We start from the raw sequence: 26,131 nt of genomic DNA, 5'->3' as shown, positions 1-26,131 counted from the left end.
CAGGTGTTTTACTCGCTTGGCTCAGGTTCTAATATTGTGGATTCTGTTCGTCATAGGCAGAAATTTGAGACAGCACAGAATGGACTTTACTTTCATACACTGACTTAAGTTAGCCTGCACTGTCTTCCAAGGAGCATCCTGCATATATCTCTTGTTGTATATGAATTGAGGCAAGCTCGTGCTAGTTTATATGCATTTCACTTTTGCAAAACTAATTATGTAACACATTCTGTCAAAATCAAACAACTCACTTTCAGTGCATGTGCAGTTTACTACAGTGGCTGTCTAGCACTCCAAAAGAAGAGAAAAACAATAAAGTCCCTATGCAGTCTTGTGTAAAAGGTATGTATGCATTTGTGATTAGTCTTGTGTCTTTAGCACCACATATTGTATACAATATTTTCCAGCAGACTGCAAGAAATGTCTGTAATAAACTGCTTGTGCTCTATTGAGTAGATTGACTAAGTTGAAACCTGTCACAGCATTTTATGGTCACAGTTTAAGGTTGACAATCAGTCACACAGAATAAATAGTTCCTCAGTAAACTGAATGTTCTGTAGGATTTTTGTTGGGGTAGCTATGCCATATATATATATATATATATATATATATATATATATATATATATATATATATATATATATATATATAACAGAGGGAAACATTCCACGTGGAAAAATATATCTAAAAAGAAAGATGATGAGACTTACCAAACAAAAGCGCTGGCAGATCGATAGACACACAAACAAACACAAATATACACACAAAATTCAAGCTTTCGCAACAAACTGTTGCCTCATCAGGAAAGAGGGGAAGGAGAGGGAAAGACGAAAGGATGTGGGTTTTAAGGGAGAGGATAAGGAGTCATTCCAATCCCGGGAGCGGAAAGACTTACCTTAGGGGGAAAAAAGGACAGGTATACACTCGCACACACACACATATCCATCCACACATACAGACACAAGCAGACATATTTAAAGACAAAGAGTTTGGGCAGAGATGTCAGTCGAGGTGGAAGAGTAGAGGCAAAGAAGTTGTTGAAAGACAGGTGAGGTATGAGTGGCGGCAACTTGAAATTAGCGGAGATTGAGGCCTGGCGGATAACGAGAAGAGAGGATATACTGAAGGGCAAGTTCCCATCTCCGGAGTTCGGATAGGTTGGTGTTGGTGGGAAGTATCCAGATAACCCGGACGGTGTAACACTGTGCCAAGATGTGCTGGCTGTGCACCAAGGCATGTTTAGCCACAGGGTGAGCCTCATTACCAACAAACACTGTCTGCCTGTGTCCATTCATGCGAATGGACAGTTTGTTGCTGGTCATTCCCACATAGAATGCATCACAGTGTAGGCAGGTCAGTTGGTAAATCACGTGGGTGCTTTCACACGTGGCTCTGCCTTTGATCGTGTACACCTTCCGGGTTACAGGACTGGAGTAGGTGGTGGTGGGAGGGTGCATGGGACAGGTTTTGCACCGGGGGCGGTTACAAGGATAGGAGCCAGAGGGTAGGGAAGGTGGTTTGGGGATTTCATAGGGATGAACTAACAGGTTACGAAGGTTAGGTGGACGGCGGAAAGACACTCTTGGCAGAGTGGGGAGGATTTCATGAAGGATGGATCTCATTTCAGGGCAGGATTTGAGGAAGTCGTATCCCTGCTGGAGAGCCACATTCAGAGTCTGGTCCAGTCCCGGAAAGTATCCTGTCACAAGTGGGGCACTTTTGTGGTTCTTCTGTGGGGGATTCTGGGTTTGAGGGGATGAGGAAGTGGCTCTGGTTATTTGCTTCTGTACCAGGCCGGGAGGGTAGTTGCGGGATGCGAAAGCTGTCGTCAGGTTGTTGGTGTAATGTTTCAGGGATTCCGGACTGGAGCAGATTCGTTTGCCACAAAGACCTAGGCTGTAGGGAAGGGACCGTTTGATGTGGAATGGGTGGCAGCTGTCATAATGGAGGTACTGTTGCTTGTTGGTGGGTTTGATGTGGATGGACGTGTGAAGTTGGCCATTGGACAGGTGGAGGTCAACGTCAAGGAAAGTGGCATGGGATTTGGAGTAGGACCAGGTGAATCTGATGGAACCAAAGGAGTTGAGGTTGGAGAGGAAATTCTGGAGTTCTTCTTCACTGTGAGTCCAGATCATGAAGATGTCATCAATAAATCTGTACCAAACTTTGGGTTGGCAGACCTGGGTAACCAAGAAGGCTTCCTCTAAGCGACCCATGAATAGGTTGGCGTACGAGGGGGCCATCCTGGTACCCATGGCTGTTCCCTTTAATTGTTGGTATGCCTGGCCTTCAAAAGTGAAGAAGTTGTGGGTCAGGATGAAGCTGGCTAGGTAATGAGGAAAGAGGTTTTAGGTAGGGTGGCAGGTGATCGGCGTGAAAGGAAATGCTCCATCGCAGCGAGGCCCTGGACGTGCGGAATATTTGTGTATAAGGAAGTGGCATCAATGGTTACAAGGATGGTTTCCGGGGGTAACAGATTGGGTAAGGATTTCAGGCGTTCAAGGAAGTGGTTGGTGTCTTTGATGAAGGATGGGAGACTGCATGTAATGGGTTGAAGGTGTTGATCTACGTAGGCAGAGATACGTTCTGTGGGGGCTTGGTAACCAGCTACAATGGGGCGGCCGGGATGATTGGGTTTGTGGATTTTTGGAAGAAGGTAGAAGGTTGGGGTGCGGGGTGTCGGTGGGGTCAGGAGGTTGATGGAGTCAGGTGAAAGGTTTTGCAGGGGGCCTAAGGTTCTGAGGATTCCTTGAAGCTCCGCCTGGACATCGGGAATGGGGTTACCTTGGCAAACTTTGTATGTGGTGTTGTCTGAAAGCTGACGCAGTCCCTCAGCCACATACTCCCGACGATCAAGTACCACGGTCGTGGAACCCTTGTCCGCCGGAAGAATGACGATGGATCGGTCAGCCTTCAGATCACGGATAGCCTGGGCTTCAGCAGTGGTGATGTTGGGTGTAGGATTAAGGTTTTTTAAGAAGGATTGAGATGCAAGGCTGGAAGTCAGAAATTCCTGGAAGGTTTGGAGAGGGTGATTTTGAGGAAGAGGAGGTGGGTCCCGCTGTGACGGAGGACGGAACTGTTCCAGGCAGGGTTCAATTTGGATGGTGTCTTGGGGAGTTGGAACATTAGGAGTAGGATTAGGATCATTTTTCTTCGTGGCAAAGTGATATTTCCAGCAGAGAGTACGGGTGTAGGACAGTAAATCTTTGACGAGGGCTGTTTGGTTGAATCTGGGAGTGGGGCTGAAGGTGAGGCCTTTGGATAGGACAGAGGTTTCGGATTGGGAGAGAGGTCTGGAGGAAAGGTTAACTACTGAATTAGGGTGTTGTGGTTCCAGATTGTGTTGAAAGGAATTTTGAGGTTTTGGAGGGAGTGGAGCTGGAAGTGGGAGATTGAGTAGATGGGAGAGACTGGGTTTGTGTGCAATGAAAGGAGGTTGAGGTTTGCTGGAAAGGTTGTGAAGGGTGAGTGAGTTGCCTTTCCGGAGGTGGGAAACCAGGAGATTGGATAGTTTTTTGAGGTGGAGGGTGGCATGCTGTTCTAATTTACGGTTGGCCTGTAGGAGGATGCTCTGAACAGCCGGTGTGGTTGTGGGAGAGGAAAGATTAAGGACTTTTATTAAGGATAGGAGTTGACGGGTGTGTTCATTGGCTGAGTTGATGTGTAGGTGCAGGATTAGGTGGGTGAGGGCAATGGATTGTTCAGTTTGGAACTGGTATAGGGACTGATGGAAGGAAGGGTTGCAGCCAGAGATGGGAACTTTAAGTGTGAGGCCTTTGGGGGTAATGCCAAATGTGAGACAAGCCTGAGAAAATAGAATATGGGAGCGTAATCTGGCTAGGGCGAAGGCATGTCTTGGTTACCCAGGTCTGCCAACCCAAAGTTTGGTACAGATTTATTGATGACATCTTCATGATCTGGACTCACAGTGAAGAAGAACTCCAGAATTTCCTCTCCAACCTCAACTCCTTTGGTTCCATCAGATTCACCTGGTCCTACTCCAAATCCCATGCCACTTTCCTTGACGTTGACCTCCACCTGTCCAATGGCCAACTTCACACGTCCATCCACATCAAACCCACCAACAAGCAACAGTACCTCCATTATGACAGCTGCCACCCATTCCACATCAAACGGTCCCTTCCCTACAGCCTAGGTCTTTGTGGCAAACGAATCTGCTCCAGTCCGGAATCCCTGAAACATTACACCAACAACCTGACGACAGCTTTCGCATCCCGCAACTACCCTCCCGGCCTGGTACAGAAGCAAATAACCAGAGCCACTTCCTCATCCCCTCAAACCCAGAATCCCCCACAGAAGAACCACAAAAGTGCCCCACTTGTGACAGGATACTTTCCGGGACTGGACCAGACTCTGAATGTGGCTCTCCAGCAGGGATACGACTTCCTCAAATCCTGCCCTGAAATGAGATCCATCCTTCATGAAATCCTCCCCACTCCGCCAAGAGTGTCTTTCCGCCGTCCACCTAACCTTCGTAACCTGTTAGTTCATCCCTATGAAATCCCCAAACCACCTTCCCTACCCTCTGGCTCCTATCCTTGTAACCGCCCCCGGTGCAAAACCTGTCCCATGCACCCTCCCACCACCACCTACTCCAGTCCTGTAACCCGGAAGGTGTACACGATCAAAGGCAGAGCCACGTGTGAAAGCACCCACGTGATTTACCAACTGACCTGCCTACACTGTGATGCATTCTATGTGGGAATGACCAGCAACAAACTGTCCATTCGCATGAATGGACACAGGCAGACAGTGTTTGTTGGTAATGAGGATCACCCTGTGGCTAAACATGCCTTGGTGCACAGCCAGCACATCTTGGCACAGTGTTACACCGTCCGGGTTATCTGGATACTTCCCACCAACACCAACCTATCCGAACTCCGGAGATGGGAACTTGCCCTTCAGTATATCCTCTCTTCTCGTTATCCGCCAGGCCTCAATCTCCGCTAATTTCAAGTTGCCGCCACTCATACCTCACCTGTCTTTCAACAACTTCTTTGCCTCTACTCTTCCACCTCAACTGACATCTCTGCCCAAACTCTTTGTCTTTAAATATGTCTGCTTGTGTCTGTATGTGTGGATGGATATGTGTGTGTGTGCGAGTGTATACCTGTCCTTTTTTCCCCCTAAGGTAAGTCTTTCCGCTCCCGGGATTGGAATGACTCCTTATCCTCTCCCTTAAAACCCACATCCTTTCGTCTTTCCCTCTCCTTCCCCTCTTTCCTGATGAGGCAACAGTTTGTTGCGAAAGCTTGAATTTTGTGTGTATATTTGTGTTTGTTTGTGTGTCTATCGACCTGCCAGCGCTTTTGTTTGGTAAGTCTCATCATCTTTCTTTTTTTCAGGTCACTTCATCAGACCCCCTCCACCACCACCCTTTTTTGAACCCTGGAGCCCAAGGGATATTATGAACATTGTGTCTGACTGATCTACCAGCTCTGGTTACTGCCACTAATGCCATTAGACTGGTGTCTGCAGTTACATGAGCTCTTGCATTGGTTTCTCCTCCACTGCCCAACCCAAGGCCTTTGTAAGGTGTGTGGTGTGTGGGGTAGGGGGTTGGGACAAGGTAACCATAAAACATATCTGGAGAGACCAGAGGCTTCCACTCTATTGAACCCTTTTCAAAGTATGCAGATTTCAGACATTCGATAGATACTATTTCCTCACAATTGTTCCACCATATCTTGAAGGTGTTTTTTCTCTTCTTGATTCTTCCTGATGACTTAGAATGGTCCAGTGTATGTGAGCTTTAATGGAACAGGGCCATATTCTTTTGTAGATATTTGCCAACCTCAGTAGATTTCTCTGACTGTGGTAACAGCTGAAGCTTTTCTGAGAGTAATTAGCTTATGATCTGACATTCTCACCATAGACCAGCTTGGCTGCAGAGTAGCCCACATCTTCCTCCAAGTCCATAAACCCAGATAAACTAGCAGTAAAAACACTATCAAATGCTCACCTCTGCATATGAGTGCACCCTTCAAGGTTCGATAAAGAGGCTCCACCACCCTGTTACTTGCGGGATGGTAATTGGTCATTCTAATGTAGGAGGAACCACAGAGCCATAGTATTTCATAGAATAACATTGACTCAGACTGTCTGCCCCCATCTATAGTAATCGGTTGGGCAACCTCATATTGGGAATTCCAGCCTTTAACCAACGCTCAGACCACAGTTATTGCTGCAATATCTGTAATTGGGAAAGCCTCCGGCAGTCATGTAAAACTGTCCACTACAGTCAGCAGATAACAATAGTTAATGGAGTAAGGCAGTGGGCCAGCCAGGTCCACATGCACTTGTGAGAAATGTGCTGTAGGCATAACTTTGGTGCTGAGTGGTGCTGACACATGCCTACCAAATTTGTATAATTGGTATCTAGTACATACAAGCCTGGGTTCACTTGTGGCAGTCTTTGTTCATTCCTGGCCAGACTACCTTCTTTGTTGACAATCTAACCATGGCCTCACCCCAGGGTGAGATACATTATGGGGTGCTTAAAAAACTGGTTGGTAACATTGTTGTGGTATGAAAGCTTGCAGCAGGTTGTAAGACATGTTGGACCATAATGAAACATTGAGCTCTGGAAGTGAATTTGTGACAAAACAATGCCAGACTTTCTGTGCTCCAGTGCTGAATGTAGCTCTGGGTCTTCAGATATATGTTCAGCAATGCTCTTTCATGGGACACTTTTACACAACCAAAGCATTGTGAGAGGGACTCGGCCACCACATTACTGTTTCCATTGATGTGACATACATCCATCATGAACTGTGGAATATATTTAGTACATCTGCACTGCCTCAATGTTCTGTGAGTGGTTTCCAGGGAGAAAAATGACATGAGAAGATCAAGATCCATTCCTGTTTGGTGTCAGAAGTATTTTATTACCACATATATTGCATAAGATCTCTATTAACAGTCCTAAATTTTTGCTGTGCCATTATTAGTGACTGAGAAGAAGAATACCAAATGCTGCCACACCCTGTTGACTAATTGTTGCAAAGTGTCTCCCACAGCAACTTGTCTTGCGTCCACTGTTGTGGCCATATGTGTGTTATGACGCAGGTGAGTTGAGTAGCACTGCCTGTGCAGCATAGTCGTTAGCAGAACTGAATGCCATCAACTCTCTGTACTCCATTTTAATTTTCTGTTTCCTGCTCTATACTTTCATTTTAATAATTCTGTGAGTGGTGCCAGCAGTACCAAAGCTTTTTGTATGTGGTGTCTACAAAAAACTGACCATCCCAAGGAAATGCTGCAAGTCTCTGAAAGTTTTGTAAGTGGCACATTTTGAACATTATCTACCCTTTCCAGCAAAGAGATGATACCATTAGATGATGCCTCCAGTTCCAGAAATTTGACACTGCTTTTACTCAATACACATTTCTCCCTGATTATGTTCATTCCCATATAGGCTGAGACACTTGAATAATTGCCGAAGGTGTCCCTCCTGTTGTTCTAATGACTCCAAAAATACTAAGATATCATCCATCTATTAAGTAGCAAAAAAGAAACTTGAGCTCCCTAGGAACTTGGTGTATAATACGCTGCCAGTTCTGTGCACCATTTATTAAACAACACAGAATGAAGTGGTACTCATAAAAGCTGAATAGAGTAGTGATAGCTGTCTTCTTTACATCTGCTGATGTGACTGGTATTTGAAGATATGGTCTGGTGCAATCAATGACACTGACAGCTTTTCCCACTGCTATTGCATAGTTAAAGTCCACCTCATGAGGTACAGGGTACCTGTCTGGTACCATTCTGGCATTCAGTACATGGTAATTGCCACACAGGCACCATGTGTCATAGCATTTCAATACCATGTATAAAGGTGATGCCCACTGGTTCTCTGAAAGTGCCATTACTCCTTGAATTTGTCTATTGATATCCACTCTGGCTGCAGTGAACTTTCCCAGTGTTCAGTGTTGTGATTTAGCTCCATCCAAATTCCAGTCAATGTGTGGAAGAAGTGCATTGTCTTTGGACCCTTCTTGTCTTTTACTTGCTTCACAATGGAACCTCAGGAAATTTGTCAATAATGTTGTCCATGTTATGGCAGTACTGTGTAGATGCTTATTTTGCTATGGGAGAAGTGTGCCACTGTGTATGTCCACCACCAGTTGGAAATTGTGCAAGAAATCTGCCACCAGAATGGATTCTCTAAGATTCACCATAATGAATGTTTACAGAAACTGTCTGTTCAAACAAGTATCCAATAGCACTTTCTCTTTCCCCAATGTCTCTTGATAAATGAGTTATTAGCAGCTGTTGCAACTGTTAATCTTTGTGATCCTGTGACATCATCTACTTTGAAACTGTGTTCCAGTAGCACTCTGATGTCAGCACCACTGTTGACCAAAAAATGGGGAACTAATACCTTGTCCATCACAAAAAGCTTTGCGAATTTTTTAATGCTTTCGTAAAATCTATTCTCTATAGTTGTTGGCACTATGTGTGTGAGGCCTCTAAATTCATATGGAATTCCAGGCAGATCTCCTCAAAACTCAGATCCTCACAACTCTCCTCAAAACTCAGATACTCACAACCGGGCACAGTTTATGCAGTGATGTCTCATTTGTATTGTACCAGTACCCAGCATGGGTTCAAATTTTGTCAAGTGTCTGCGGGTTGTATCATGCCCAGAGATGAAACTTGATGCTTTTGCATGAGCTGCAGTTAAGTTTGAGGCTTTGTTTGTGGCTGTTGAAGCTGGAGACAGTTGTGACTCAAACTGGTTTGTTGCAACTATTGCAAAGGAAGGGATTCTGAGTAACAAGCCATTCATGTAAATCTCCGTGCGTTGTGCACCCAAGTGCATGCTGCAGGCATTTACAGTTTCAGACATCAGCTGATGAACTGGCAGGGAAGACTCAGCAGGGGAATGATAGGATGGGAAACATTTATGAACAGGACAATGAGTACTGGCTGGTGGAGGAATTTTGGTGTTCACAAGGAGCCACACACTTTTGCTCCCTAACACTAAAGCATTGGTGGTACCAGCCCATCCATACTTGTCCTGTGATCCTGTTGACTGTTAAGTGTATGATGCCATCTGTTTCTTTTTTTTTGTCATCAGAATGTTATGGTTTATTTTTGTAGTGCCACAATTTGTGTGCTGAGCAGCGTGATGCCCTCCATCAGCTGATCTGTAGCTGTTGCTGGTGTGCTGTTCGGGATGCTTGGATTGGGGCTGCTGGTTGGCTGCACCCCTAGCATGGACAGTTCAGAGCCATCTGTCATGTTGACTCTTGCTATGGCAGTACCAACATTAATCTGAATGCAACCTGCAATGTTTTCCACCTTATCTACTAACATGGTGAAAGGCCATTCTGTACTCATGGCAAGAACAATCCACATATTTTTTGGAAGCCTTTTTAGCAACAGATCTGTAACAAATTTCCTGATAACAAATCAGAAATCACTAATGATGTCCATTCTTGCAATAGCTGCTTGGGGAATCTATTTTCCAATTAATCATCTGTTATTAAGCATTCCATCGTTGCTTCAGGTACTGAAGGGATGTCCTACCTTGTGGTTGGAGGTGCTGTTTGCATGGGAAGCTGTATTGTAAAAGTACTTGCTGTTGCATGTGGCAACAGCTGCTATGCTGCATTTGCATCCTCTGGACTGATGCTGTCGCTCTCATGTAGGTTATTCATGCTTCATGTTCTTGCTTGGGTCATCACAATAGGATTTTCATTGGTATAGTCATATAAACCAAGCAGTAACTGAACAGGCACACACCACTGGGATATGCACTTTTGATTCCTTGTAAAATCTAGGTAGACAGCAAAAGAGTGTGTTTCACAACTGAACAAAGACAAAAATATTTCACACACACTTAGACACTTAGTCACTTGTCTCTTCATGACCACTGTTCAATTCTCAGTTTGCTACAGATGTCTTTTTTTTTTCTTTTGAGTCATGTAATGTACACACACACACACACACACACACACACGCACACAGACAAAGCTGTCAGCTGAATTAGGGACACCTGCCTACCTACAAGCATGTAGGCATGCAGTAGCTACTTTTGCTCTGATGACGATGCTCTTAGTAATGATCCATTAAGATGTTGAAAGCTTTTGGAAACCACCCCAATGCATGATGAGTAAATTAAACTCTCTTTCAGAAATTATAGAGTTTGTTAACAACTGAGTAAAGAGGGCACAAATCTCGTTCGATGGTGCCCCAGATATATTCAATAGGAGTGTTGTTGCTTGGCTTGGTAGGGCCATACAAGTGCCCCCATTGTTCAATAGACATTCCTCACTCCATTCACAATTCATATCATGTCAAGTGTTGTGCTGTATCCCTGAATGTAGCTTCAGAGTGTTGTAGGCAAACAAATGGAGGAAAATGATTCAACAAAAGGTTTCAGTATCATCTGCTAAAGACAGACAATGGCAGATGCACAAAAGGAACAGTTTTATCCACTGTTGACACAAAAATACCTCCACCACTATGCTGGAAAGTGCACTGTCACCAAATGAAATGTATTGTTCTATGCCTGTTTGGTTTTCATTGTGCTCACACCTTTCCAGCAGTGTATCCAATTGTGTAGTACAATTCATGAGTCCAGATGAGTTTTTCATATGCTTTGATTATGCATCAGCAGACTTTCTGTACTCATGTTAACCTCTGTGCTGTATGAAAAGTTTTCAGTGGAGATAGACATTGTTGCCCATGGAGTTTGACTCTGAGTTTGGTTGTTTTCCCCACATCAATATACCAGTACTCATGGAACATACTCAATGTAATGAAATGTAAAAAGCCTTGTGCCTGCACAGTCTTGGAGATCATGCATCTTATAGCAAATATTTGGCTGCAATAGTGTACTGGTACTGCACACCATATTCATCCAGCATTCAGCTATTAAATGACAGCCAGTAGAAGGTTTGAACATATCTCAGGCAAATGTCTCAGGAAGAATCCACAGATAATCATTTCATACCACCTGTGCCATAACTTTTTTTAGTTATGCGTTGTGTGTGAAAAAATTCTATATCTCAATTCTGACAATGATACAAATATTGATACATTCAAACCAACTCACATGTCACAAAACCAGGAGTTAACAGTTTCAGGGCCTGATGATTGTTTATAATAAACTTAATTCAGTCACAGAAAGTAATGGAAGTATACAATTATCAAATTTAATTGCATAAAATAGAGTTAATTGCAGGTGAGTCCAGTCAATAGTTTACTGCTTGTTGATTGTTAACAAAAAACATATTATATAAGCTGAAAATGTTACCATCCTTTGAAGAAGTGGATACTGAATACAAACTCAAGAAAGATAATATAATAAATGGTAGAATAAGAAGAAACCAAAATAACAGATTGAGAAAAGATATGATGATGGAATTTTGCATAAGTGTGCTGGGACCAATAGTCACATACAATAGAGCTATAGAGATTAGGTTAGATTAGATTCAGTTTTCATTCCACAGATCCAAAAATGAGATGATTCTCATGGATGTGGAACATGTCAGAAAGTACAGGGTGGCGCAGATGGATCGGGTGGTTTTGAAGTGGACTGTACGTCTGGAGGGGGGGAGCCAGGTGTTCGGCGACTTCGTCCTGTGGTGGGGGGGGACGGGAAGTTTCAGTTGCAGGCTGGCAGTCAGTCGCGATGGCTACGTGGTCCGTTGAGCATCGTGTTTTCGCAGTGGAAGAGTTCATACGCAATAACGAGTCAATTGTTGCTGTGACGCGTGCCTTTCGCCGGCGTTTCAACATCCCACCTCGCGGTAGTGTTCCTAAGCGAGATACGATATTGAGTTGGGTGCATAATTTCCGCACTACTGGTTCATGTGCTCCAAAATGGACGCCTAGACCGCCAACAATAACAACGCCTGAGAACGTGGAGCGTGTGAGACGCGATGTCACTGCGAGCCCACGTCGATCAACGAGACGTCGTGCTCAAGCTCTTGGAATGTCACGTCGGAGCCTTCAAAGGATTCTTAACGAAGAACTGAAATTCCACCCCTATAAAATCCTGTTGGTACAGAAGATTCTCCCAACAGACCATCTTCAAAGGCTTCAGTTTAGCCAACAGATGTTGGAGTTATTGGAAGATGTAAACCTGATTATCATGATGTCTGACGAGGCTCACTTTCACATTAACGGATACGTAAACAAGCAAAATTGCCGTTACTGGGCTGACACTAACCCAAGAGATCTACACCAACGGCCTCTCCATAGTGACAAAGTGACGGTTTGGTGTGGGGTTTCTAAGGTAGGGATAATTGGTCCTTACTTTTTTGAAAATGAAAGGGAGCAGGCGGTTACTGTTAATTCGCAGCGTTATGTGAACATGATTGAAGATTTTCTTCTCCCACAACTTGAAGAGAACAATTACGACATGGGCAATATGTGGTTCCAACAAGACGGGGCAACTGCACATACCGCTAGGATATCAATGCAAGCTGTACGCGCTCTGTTCCCTGGCCGTTTGATTTCCCGTAATGGAGATGTCCATTGGCCCCCTCGCTCGCCGGACCTCACGGTATGTGACTTTTTCTTATGGGGCTATTTAAAAGCAAGGGTCTACATGAACAAACCCCGGACCATTCAGGAGTTGAAGGCAGCAATTCACACCGAAATCACATCAATTCCTGGTGATGTGCTTGAGCGGGCAATGCGGAACGTTAAGGACCGACTCCAAGAATGCGTCGCTCGAGAAGGAGGGCATTTGATGGATGTAATTTTTAAAAACTAACATTACTATTTTTTTGTTAATAAACTTCCATTGTAACTACACGTTTTGCACTTTATTTCAATCCAATACCTTTACAATTGACAGTTTGACAAGTATTTTAAAACCACCCGATCCATCTGCGCCACCCTGTATAACATACAAAACATGAAACATTTGAATATAATACTTATTACCCCAAACATTTGTCAGGAGATTGTCAAAATAGGTGAACGCAATACAATAAACTGGAGATGCTAATATTTACAGGATCAATACACTGTCAGAAGGAAACATTGTTATGCAGTTTTAATAAAATACATAAAATACCTAATCTTGACTGTTGTGACCAAGTGCTGTCACAATTGAAATCTAACAGACAGTTTTACTTAAGTTGGTATAACAATTGCTATAAAGATATTAATCTATAGAGTATAAGGACTTGCCTGTAAAAAAATCTTTCAAAGTCTGATTAAACCATTCTTTATCTGAAACCAAGTTTTTAATGGTTGCTAGCAATTTATTGAAAATGTGTGTTCCTGAATGTTGGACCTGTTTTTGGACCAAGGTAAGTGATTTTAGGTCTTAATGTAGATTGTTCTTATTCTTTGTGTTGGTACGTTTGGTTGGAAATAGAGATCTATTACTTGCAACAAATTTCATCACATAAAAGGCTAAATGACCCACAACAACAGATCAGAGTGTCTGGGGGGGGGGGGGGGGGGGGTCACATTCAGAATGCATTACACGATGTGTGCCTTCAATACAGCTACATTTGTAAGCATTTTTGAAGTATTTGGTGGAAATAGCAACTGAGTGCTGTATTGAGTAGCATAAAGGATGTTTTCAAAGCTGCTGCATTTTTCATGGAAAATGCATGTACATAAATTCTGTGAAGTCCAAATTGGCACAAGGACACCAATAAATTTAAAAGAGGACATTAAGCTCTGCAAGAGCTAATAGCCAGGCTAGCCAATAATTGTACATCTTCTTGTAAACAAAGGAGACAATGTTGAGAGGAAAGATGAAGCAGATGTAAGAATGTATCAGTAAGAAGCTGGAGTTGAAAACATACAGTGTATCCATAAGTAAAGTTCCAGTTTCAGAATGCTGTCGAAAGAGAACCACTGCTTAGAATGATGTCAAATTTGACCATCATGGTATTGATTCAGGGAGAAAAATCAAGAGAAAAAAGTATCTTAACAAAAATTTTATCAATAGATAGCGCTATAAGCATTTTAACATAAAAGGTGTTGGCTACAATTGACAGACAGATGAGATGCAATACAATGGCTATGGCTTTAGTTGCCCATTACACCATCTGTACTGTTCAATGTGCATGACTGCACAACTTTGGCAGTCAACAGTTGTGGCATTGTTAGTCAGGTAAGCCCACACACTGTAGGAAGGCCATACCACGTCAGATATGAAAAATCAATTTTGAATTGTCCTGGGGTGAAAAATCACATAAAAGGCCAAATGACCCACAACAACAGATCCGAGTGAAATTAAAATTATATATTAATACCTTCAGCTGCTGACAGGGGTTGATGTATATCAACGGGGACAGGTGAAAATGTGTGCCCCGACCTGGACTTGAACCCGGGATCTCCTGCTTACATGGCAGACTCTCTATCCATCTGAGCCACCGAGGGCACAGAGGACAGTGCAACTGCTGGGACCACTCACATACGCCTCCTGCGAGACTCACATTCTCACTTTATTGTCCACACTCTACATTCATAGTGTCCCTACCCAACACACTCATTACAGGTAACAGAACCAGCAGGACTCATCTCTTCAAAAAAATATAGCCCTTCAATAAACAAGGCCATCAACCTGTGCCACCGAGTCACGTTTGCAGAATGAAGTGTTACTGGTGATGTGAGTGCAGATTTTTCATTGCCAATATTCTGCAGTTCTGCATACTGACATGTCCTTGGAAATGGACGTTGTCTGTCCAAATAATGTTCTATGGCCATTCATTGTCCACTTCCATGTGAACAGGAAGTTCCAGAGTGAATGTTTGTCTTGCTGGCAGGTAAGCAGGAAGCAACTACTGAACATGGGTACTTTTGTGTGGATAGTAGTGCAGCATGTTTTGCAGAGTTTTATACACTATGCTTGCAGGCATGTCCAATGTGCAGGCAATTCTGGACACAATTGCTCAACCCTTACTGCAGTGCTGTGGCCACATCTTTGACTGACATCAGATCAACTGCTTTCCACCCTCTGCCACATTGCACCTCAAAAGAACCTGTCTTTCTGATTTCTGTAATCATTTTTCCAGACATTTAGCAGGCATTGGGCCTATGTCTTTTTTTCACACCCCTGAGTGTCTGGAACTTCTGCAGGGCTACTGCTGCACAGTCACTGCTCTTGTAAAAGAGCTCTACCAGTAGTGCACAATCTTTATTGGAGACAGTCATGTTGCACAGGAACAGCAGTGTGTCACGCATCTATTGTTGTGCTTATTTTGATGCTAACAGCAGCTTCTATTGGTCAAATTGCCGTTCTTTTTGTTCATTCCATGACATTTCCCCCTGCATCAATAATATGCTGTTCAAATTTGGTGTAATTCTGAGCAGTGGTCCTCTTTCTACAGCATTTTGAAACTAGAATTTTAATTACTGATGCCCATATATTGCCAAGGTGCTGAATGAAGCTAACAATTGCAACTGAAAAGCCTGTAGTAAAAAGTTCTTTACAGACTTTCAGATTTGTTCAGGCTTGTGCTCATTAAGAACCATTCAAATTTTTGGAAACTCAAACCGAGTGACAAGGTAGGTTTACCACTATGACAGTTTCTAGGAATGACTGTGTTTACTGGTGGTGACTTCCACCACCAGATACTGTGCACAGTATCAGAGCATTTGTGGCAATATCATTTGTTGAAATTCCAAGCTCATTCCCCATTTCAAAACCAGTTTTACTTGTAGACAAGATGTTTTCAGTTGAAAAATAACTCTGCTTAAATTTCATGAGTTTATTAAGTCAAATTTCAAGTGTTTATTAAGTCAAATTTCAAGTGTTTATTAAGTCTTATGTTTGTATTGCACCTAGTAAAGTAAATTTATTCAAAACATAACAAACAAAATTCTGTATCTTCCTTTGCCATTGTCATTTTTGCATTCAGTTGAATTACTGCTAACATCTGATGAAAGTTAGAAATAATTTTATAGTTATATTAATTCTGTATTGTCCCATTTATACGAGGGCGGTTCAGAAAGTAACCTCCGATTGGTCACAGTGCGGGTTGTGGGGGGAGTAGCGAAGCCATCTGTGCGTTCACGCACTCAACAGGTCAGTCGGCATCAAGCCGTGGTCGAGTGAACGTCGTACCTGCGCTAGTTGAGTTTTTGTGGCAGTTTGAAATGTGTGCTGCAATAGAAAACCCCGCCAAATGTGAAGTGCGTGCTGTCATAAGGTTTTTTACAGCCAAAGGATATTCTGCAGCAGCTATTCATCGTGAGCTTTGTGCCGTGTACGGACCAAGAGTTATGAGTGAAGGAGTTGTCCGTGAATGGGTACGTTTATTTAAAAGTGGACGAGAAAACGTTCATGATGAAGAGAGGAGTGGTAGACCATCATTGGTGACTGACGAACTCGTTCAGATAGTTGATGCAAAAGTTCGTGAAAATCGACGTTTCTCAATGTCGGAGTTGTCTACTGGTTTTCCACAGATTTCTAAGACTCTCTTGTACGAGATAGTGACAGCAAGATTGGGTTACCGTAAGTTCTGTGCACGATGGGTGCCCAAAATTCTTACCGACCACCACAAAACTCAAAGAATGGCCTCTGCATTAGACTTTCTGTCACGTTATGAGGACGAAGGAGAACCATTGTTAAACAGAATCGTGACCGGTGACGAAACCTGGATTAAGTACGTGAACCCTGAGACAAAAGAACAATCAAAGATGTGGGTACATTCAAATTCGCCTACCAAACCAAGAAAAGCCTCGCAAGATTTTTCTGCCAGAAAACTGATGGCAACGGTGTTTTGGGATGCCAAAGGGGTGTTGTTGATTGAATTCATGGAACGTGGTACGACCATTAATCAAGACGTGTACTGTGAAACAATAAAAAAGTTACGACGGGCTATACAGAACAAACGCCGTGGTATGCTGACTTCCGGTATAATTTTTTTGCACGATAACGCCCGTCCTCACTCTGCTCGCAGAACAACGGCCCTTCTTGAGTCCTTCAAGTGGGACGTTATCAACCATCCACCTTACAGCCCAGACCTGGCGCCAAGTGATTATCACCTCTTCATGCATTTGAAGAAATGGCTCGGGTCACAACGGTTTGATGACGACGAAGAGCTCAAAGATGCGGTCACAGGCTGGCTCCAGGCACAAGCGGGTGATTTTTATGCAGAAGGAATTTCAAAGCTTGTGAAGAGATACGATAAGTGCCTCAATCGCTATGGAGACTATGTAGAAAAATAGTGCAAAGATGTAGTTGTAAGATGTATATATTAAAATATTTTTATTTAACTTGGTGTATTTTTTTAAATCAACCGGAGGTTACTTTCTGAACGGCCCTCGTATATGTCAGTGCTGAGTAACAGCCAAACAGTGTGCTAAGGCTACAGTGCTTAATCAGATGGAAAGAGTAAGAGTTACAAAGTAATAACCCTGTGAATTAGTTTTCAATATGTCAATAATTCTACCAAGCCCCTCCCAATGTTAGCAGTCTGTAAATGTAGCAATAAATTAACATAGATTATGTAATAAATTAATTCCTCAGGGAGAAGAATAGTTACAGGCATTTTAAGCCAAGTCAAATGTGTGTATCTCTAGGAAGAAAAGCCTATACCCTATTGTGACACAACAGAAAGCAAAAGTGGTTTAACTGTATCTTGTAGGTAGGCAGAACAGCTAAGACTTCTGCTGCAGCACTGAGTTGTGCACACCTGTATTTCAAAAATGTGTAGTTGAACTGGGATCTCAAAACCATCTCGAAATCAGTATCGGTTTCTAATTGTCTCACAGACTCTCCCAAATGCATGGACGCTGCATGGTGATGACTGTGACAGGGTTTAATGATGTGATTATACTAATTTATGAAGTCATGGTAAATTAGCTTTTAATGAAAACAAACCTACTAAAAGTCATCCCCATCAATCCCCAAGGTCCTGTCCATTACAACACTAGTGGACAAGATGACTTATTGACTGAACATTTTATATTTGAAATATATATGAATTACAAAGGGAAAAATGAAACTGAATAATTGTATAAAACAATTGTTACCTTAAGATTGTAGTCCTCCCATGTCAAATTAAATTTTGTAAGCTGTGTATCGTTTCCGTGATCATCATATGTGTAACCACGTACAGAAAAGTCACATCCACCTATTGGCACTCTTCCCAAATTCAAGTTGATACCAGTGGATGTGAAATAAGACCTGTAAGTAAATTAATCTATAATTGCTGCAAGGATTTAATGAGTAACATTAGACAATATGAGAGATTACATTGAGTTTCCCAGTGAGCTGAACTAATTCGCTGTCCTCAGGTATCAAGTTACTATTTTCATTCTTTTTCCCTTGTTTATTCTTATTTTATTCAGTTTGTTATCAATTATGTTTGTTTACATACTTTTTCCTCTCACAAAAGCCTTTAATCACGATATAATGTTGAGTATTTTGCCTTTTAAAGACGTTTTATTGGGTCACTTCCTTGTCTGATTGGTACAAATTTTGCAGTTGGTTTTAAATTAGCTTAATGATTGGCTAGAGACTTGAAACTTTCAGCATAGCTCAGAAATGGATCACAACACAATATTAAATCACTTTCTAGTGTGATATATGGTGGAGGGCACTTTGTGTACTACTGCTATTTCCCCCTTTTCCTGCTCCAGTCATGAATGTTTTGTAGTAAGACCAATTGCTGGTAAGCCCCCATGACAGCTCAATTCTCTATTTTTTACCTTCATGGTCTTTTTGCAAGATGTACATAGGTGGAAGCAATCTGCTGTTTGACTGAGGTGAGGAAAAACTGAAATAAACCTGAAATTTACCATATATCTCTGTTTAAATCTCATCCAAACAATTGAAATTGATTGACAAAATCACACACACAATGGTAAAAAGCACAAAACAATTATTTAAATAAAACTTTTCAATATAACATTGTTTAAATGGACTAAAAAGTATAAAATAATTTCTACTAGCCCAAAAGAGATTCCTAACCCCATATAGAGAGTCATGAAAATTTGTGCTTTCTATAACAATTTTTGTAAAACTTGAAATGAAAAACATAGGGCACATGCAGTAGATAATAGTAAGGAGTGCAGACAGTAGCTGTCATTGAGAAAAATCCCACAGCAGTTCATATCATTTTCAGTGCAAGTGAACTGTTAATGACTTAGGTGAACATTCGTGCATCACATATATATTACATGCACCACTAATTTTTCCTTTAAAATTTTAAGAGTACTATTTTATCTATTAAAATCAGAAACACTAATTTTCAGGACTATTTTTGTGGGGCTGGGAATCTGTATGTTGTTAGGAAAAATTATTTATACTCTTTAGAACATTTTAAAAATGTGTATAACATAACAGGTGAAATTGTTTACCTAAAACAGAGCTATCCACAAATACATAAAGCTATTAACCTCTGCATGGGTAATTTGTACTGATATTTAATTTCCTGTTTATTTAATAATGAATTTGTGTGTTTATAATTGAGCTGCTCGGGGGAACAAAATGGTAAGTGCCAAAATCACAGTTTCGAGATACAGCGCATCTAAAGTTTCAATTGATCTGCAAATCTGAATAATTTTTTTTTGAACAGTCCTTTTATTCTGTAGTGATTCTAACATCTATCTTCTACTATACAGACATAAATGAAACTCAGAACTGACCAAAACAAATGAAATATACAAAAATTATTACATTACCATACACCATTAACAACACATAGTGATAAAACATTACATATTAAATATTACAGTAAGTCTTCAACACTTTACTGAAACTGCAAAATCATTCATCACTCTCATTACTAATGTCTTTTTCATCCAAAACTGTTGGCTTTAGTGACAGGATAAATCCAAGGTCTTCAGGAGGTATGTAATTTAGGAGCGATAGGACGTCAGCAACATTCTTCTTTTCAATAAGCCTTTGCCGATTGTATTTAAGTCGAAGCATAGGAACTGGTCCTTGTCTTCCATGTTTCCTGAAGCTTATTTCATGCCAAATGTCATGACAAAATGTCTCGCTGATGAATAAAGATGATGGATATTCGGAGGTCACCTTCCACCTACACACTTTCCTTAGGTTGACATCTCGACTATCAACTGTCTCTTTCTTTAGAGTACCGTATTTGATAGAAATCATCTCTTTTCTTATTATATACAAGCAATGGATTCTTCTTACCAACTTCTTGATGATCTCGCACCACTGATCTCGACTGTACAAATCTTGTACTTGTCGGCGAACGTAATTTTCAATTGTCGCGAAATCTCTATCGGACGGCAACATTGTGTGCCCGCTCATGGGGAAGTGGTGTTCAATCACACGAAATCTACCAGTTGAAATTAGATATTTCCAAAACAGTACCATGTTCGAGTTCTTATTTTGGCCACAGCAGCACCTTTTCCGAGATGGCGTCTTTATCTGTTCCTGAATGGTTTCTGCAGGAGCGATACACTGTTCGTTGTTTTGGGCAATATGATCTGATTTGCTATTAATCTGTATAACAACGAAAACTACTATTACCGTTACCATTATTATTATTACATGTAACAATATAAATGAAAAATGCGGATTCACACACCACTTAGCCAAAAAAATGTAGCCATTCTAAAATAACCTCAAAATTAACGTACTTCAGGAACATAATGGTATGTACATGCACTTACCATTATGTTCGTGAAACGTACTAAAGACAGTATATTTACAAAATAACATACCTCTGAGTCATCTGAATCATTAGGAATGTATTCTGGATCCCTCTCGAAGATATTAGTATCATTGGAAGTATATTTCTCGTCTTCTGCCATGTTCACTGTTGCCATAATCTCGGAGATGTTTCTACTTGCCGCGATTCTCTCTGTCACTTACCATTATGTTTCCGCAACATACGGACAGTGGCACTTACCATTAAGCTTGGCCCTGATGTCTGTTGAGTGAATTTGGAACTACTAGTAAGTTTACTGCATTGTGCATCCCACAGGTGGTGTCATTAGCCATCTACCACAAAATACACGGCGATGGCGCTTACCATTGTGTTCCCCCAAGCAGCTCAATTGTAGAAGAATTTGAATAGCATAATGTGAAATGGGCAAATAGAATGAAGTAGTTGTTTTGATGAGCAACTGCTATTCCAGTTCATGCAATGCATTAAATAAAAACTAATTGTAACAAGAAAATATAATAGTATGTGAGACAACTAATTGGGTACTGAATTGTGTAATGTATTTGACTGAAGTATTTGAATATTACGAAAAGTGTTTTTAAATGAGTGATGGTCAGGTATATGGATATTAATTTCACTAAAGTAGTGTGTCACATGACAAAACTCAGGACAGAGATGCAAGGCAGAGGTCATGGTCTTTTGGTGGTGGTAGCCATGCAGGTAAGGTGGAACAGTCTGGGAGATGCATGTGTTTGAGTTCCAAGGTAGGAACATTCCCTTAGCATTGTTTGAAAGCTAGTCTTTGGTTCATCAGTTTATGAGCTGAGAATTTGAACTGTAGCATAATGTAAAAGGTAGGAACATTCCTATAGCATTGTTTGCAAGTTAGTCTTTGGTGTATCAGATTGTGAGCTGAGAATTTGAACTGTAAGATAATGCAACTTACAGTAATTGTGATGTAGTGAACTGTTTATTTGCCTGAAACTTCCCTGCTAGAATTATTTCAGATTCTGATTGTATTATTGTGTATAGTATGAGTAGGAGCAACATTCATAGCAAAGTAATTTTCTATGAATAAAGCAACAGTATAATTCAAACATGTGCTAAATGTACATTCATACCCTTAGGGTTCATAGCCTTAATTCTCAGTATCATTACATAATTTACTCTTGTCTTATATACCACTATTTCACTGACTGATTTCTTAGGCCACCTTAATAATTGTTATTTGCTTATACAAGGGCATAATGCAATAGTGTGCAACAAAATCCCTGTACAAACAAGCCATTTAACACGTTGTGCACTCACCCTCTACTGGATTGCTAGCAGCAGTAGTTACTGCTAACCTTAGCTAATGATTCATATGTTATATTAAAAAGTTTTTTATTTAAATCAATATTATTTGTTAATTTAATTTCACGTTTACTTTGAGTGTTTTTATTTGTAACATTGTCACATTAACTTTTTTATTTGTCCATCAATTTTTTCTTACTCCTCCTCCAATTCTGACGAATTATTCCTGTATCTGGAGTTTCCAAAATATTCTCTCATGTCTAATTCCATATTCCATTTCTCCTTCCTTATATTTGCGCCACCATCTCCTTCCATTGTCTCCTGTTCTATGTCTATCTCTGTAGCATTCTTCAAAATGTTAACAGAAGCTTGCATTAAATGTATCACTTATCAGTGGTGCTAACAATCAGGATATAGTCCAACTCTCAGGACACTATAAGAACAAGATAAATTGGGAAGGAAGCACTACAGCATATCACTCTCATTCTTTATAGGGTTTAGCAATTTGTTCTCCACTAGAGAGTTAATAATATTGGCGAGACCCTGTACTAGTACAACACTACCCGCACAAAAAATTTTCCTTTGTGTGTTGTGTAGAACAGAAAATTTTGCAAACAGCTGTAAGGACTAGCATTATATGGTATGCATCTACCATGTAAATCCAAACATTGTGGGAAAGCTCTAACACTCCCATTTATCCATCCAAAACTCTTACAAACACCTTAACAATAAACATAGGCAGGACTTTGTGTTACCATTAAATAACAAATATAATTCGCTTCAAAACACACATGACACAGAAACTGTATCAGCATACTCATCTGATAAGGTGGTGCAGGACAATCAAAACTTAGCGAACAGTCAAGTAAGGTATAAGAAAAAACGTAAAATCAAGATTTATTCAGACAGTTATGCCAGAGGATTAGCAGCTATGTTAACAGAAAGCGAACCTCGTGTGATTAACAAGTTTGAAATAGAAATAGAAGGTACTGTTAATTCAGGAGCTGGTTTACGAGATGTTTCAACATCAATCAAGAAAGAAAGCACAGCCCTCACGGACAGAGACTTTGTAGTGGTAATGGGCAGAGCAAACGGTGGAGCAGACCAACAAGGAGTATAAAGCTATCTGTAAGCACTTTAAGAACGTTTCCTTAATTAACACCAGTAGTTGTAGCAGAGAATGGCATACCAAGCATGGTCAACATTTAAATAATCTAGGTAAACATGTTTTAAGTGATACAATTATTGGAATAGTATTGGATAAGCCAGAGAAGGAAAAAAGACCAGTAATGTGTTTGGATTATGTTTCAACTGACATGACAAAAAACTTGTATGCATAGACTAGGCTGGGTGTTCTAGTAACATAAGGACAAAACACCTGGTCAACTTTCACGTGGTAACATTAGGTCATGTCAACTAAGAGAATATGCAAAAAAGAAATGCCTAAAGTAGAGTTTAAAATATGCTACCTCAATATTTAGGGTATGGCAGATAAAAACTTAATAGTCAACGAATTTTCAAATGAAAACATGGTAGATATTCTATGTTTAAGTGAGCATTGGTGTAAAGAGGATGAGCTTGGGTACAAAGTATTGGATGATTACACACTACTTAGTTGCTATTGCAGAAAACAGCACTTACGTGGTGGGGTAGCAATATATGCAAAAACACCACTCACACCAAACTGTTGCAGGATGGATATCAATACCCTTTGTGATGAAATGCATTTTGAAATATCAGGTCTAGTAATTGAGAACCTTAAGCTAATGATAGTAGTAGTGTACAGGCCACATAGTGGTGACCCCCGTATCTTTCTGGAGAAACTTGAGGAACTCTTAATGTACACATGTATACCGAAATGGAAAAAATACAATATTATCATTGGAGGGGATATCAGTTCAAGTTTTGATGTCCTGAAGGACAGAAAAACTGTGACAGAGCTCAAAAATGTGCTTTGACAATTTAACCTGTACTATGTTAACTGCAAACCTACCAAATATTAAGGGCACTTGTATATCCACTGATGTAAGTAGTTTCCCCTTACGCAGACCACGATGAAGTATTGGGATGCTGTGGGGACATCCACAATCTCACCTACGGGTGTGATAATGTTCATGTGACCACTGACACCAGTACTGTTGCACAACTGATGCAGTGTGTCCAACATGCACCGCAGTTCTTTGAAAGGCCATCCCAACACTCGGGAGACCACAGTTCGACCCTTTCAAACTCACTCAGTTGGCTGTAGGAAGCACAAATGCATCTCCTTGGCATGTTTGCATGCTTGCTTCACACATCTGCACAATACTGAGCCTTGTGGCTGCAAGCATTCCCTATTAAAGGGTAGACACTTTGGGTACTCTGGTAACTATGCCACTAAGCTATCTTTAGGCAGATGATGCTCAAACCATTTTGAGTACATCTACTAACCCTCAGGTGTCATATTCTATCATCATATCAAAATCGATGTCATCTTTCCAGGTGTACTAATTTTTTTTTATGCAGTATATATACATAATTAATTTTACACAGAACTCCAGTGTGTGAATTTTTATCACACTTGGCCAATATTTTATCTATATGATGTATTTCACTTATACAGTGTGCAGATTGTTTTGAGGTGAAATGAACAATTTCCATATCTTGCACTGCAGTGTACACTCTGCTGAAGATAAAAAAAAGTGCCATTTGGTAACATCTATAAGCTTATGGTTACAGCCAACTGTTTGTTATATTCTTTCTCCCATGTGTGCTATCTCACAATGTCATGAGACAGCATGTGTGGAGTTTGGAATGTCAGGGAGGACCTAGTGACAATTTAAAGCCTGGAGTCAGTCTGCGATACATGACTGGACAGCACAACTGGTGGTGCACCGCATAAAGAAAGGCAAGATCTGGGACTGGCCCTGTCCTGGTCTGGCACGTAACTGTAACTTCTTGCACGTACATTGTAGCTGTTCAGTGTCAAAATATTTACATCTTTGTCATTTCTTTATTAATTCCGGTATCTCATCTGTGGCTGCTTCTTTTCAACCTTTTCTAATCCTAATACTTTTTCTGCTCCATTTGCTATAGCTCTCCTAAATCCATTTTGTTTTCGACACCAGTAAATTTGATATATATTTTTTTTTATCACAAGTTCTTTCTAAATAGATTCAGTTTCTGGTACCATTTGCTTGTCTGGTTTGGAATTTTTCAACTGTCAGCTGCTTTCTCTTTAACATCTGAATTTCAAATGACACTTTGTTAGATGTAACTTAAGGTCACTATCAATATCAAACCCTAGATAATTCTCTGGTCCTTCATTTGATTTCTGAATTTTTGTTCTAGCAAAATACTTTTAATTCATAGGGAATCCTGGTATCCTCCAGGTACAGTTTCTTATAAGTGGTTTTCAGAAATTGAATTTACGACGACCAACTTAGACAAGAGATGAATACACTAAACAGATTCAGAAGGATGTAGGTTGCAGTAGGTACGGGGAGATGAAGAAGCTTGCACAGGATAGAGTAGCATGGAGAGCTGCATCAAACCAGTCTCAGGACTGAAGACCACAACAACAACAACAACTTGTGTCCAACACAAAATTACATTAATTAAACCATCTATACCAGATGGTGGTGATTACAGAGATTCTTACAAATAATTGTATTATTTAGAGAGTAGAATAAATTATAGTAAGAAGGTAACTGCTGTGAATGTTTACTCATCACAAACAATACCTCTCTCTCTCTCTCTCTCTCTCTCTCTCTCTCTCTCTCTCTAACTACTCTCTAACTATAACTCTGACTATATGTTAATGAGATGTGGCCTGGGGAGATGATTGTGTGAGGTGAGGAAATGTGAGTGTGAAATGTGATTCATTCATCTCATTGCATACAGTTTCCAAATCAATTGATTTGATGTTCAGGTGACAGGTCAGGTTTTACAATAAGAAACTTTGTAGAAGAAATATGAAAGTTTACATTATTCTACCATTTTTTCTGAGAAATAGGTACATAAATACTTATCACAGTTTCCAGTAAACAGAAAATAAAACATGTAATTCTCTTGTTCAAAATGCAAAACTGTCCTCAATGAATTCTTCAGTACAATAACAGCACTTTTCCACCAGAAGAATGAAGAGCAGTCTTTCCATGTTAAAACATTACTGCCTTTCATTTTATTACAAATTTTTAACTTCACCTCCTCTGGTGTCTGGGCATAGAGTTTCAGAGTTTTAAACACCAAATTACATG

General features: G+C 40.8%; 1 protein-coding gene across 1 annotated transcript in view; it reads right to left on the bottom strand.

The window, feature by feature from the left end:
- Positions 1 to 26,131, bottom strand: part of LOC126263743 (lysosomal acid glucosylceramidase-like) — a 212,864-nt gene that overhangs the window by 109,049 nt on the left and 77,684 nt on the right. The window contains exon 5 of the mRNA XM_049960926.1: positions 17,989 to 18,142. Coding sequence (XP_049816883.1) covers positions 17,989 to 18,142 — 154 coding nt within the window. The remainder of the gene's footprint in view (positions 1 to 17,988; positions 18,143 to 26,131) is intronic.

The sequence above is a fragment of the Schistocerca nitens genome, chromosome 6 (assembly GCF_023898315.1).
Source record: "Schistocerca nitens isolate TAMUIC-IGC-003100 chromosome 6, iqSchNite1.1, whole genome shotgun sequence".
Lineage (NCBI taxonomy): Eukaryota > Metazoa > Arthropoda > Insecta > Orthoptera > Acrididae > Schistocerca > Schistocerca nitens.
The sequence above is the reverse complement of the archived record's forward strand: the minus strand, read 5'-3'. Positions and strand labels throughout refer to the sequence as shown.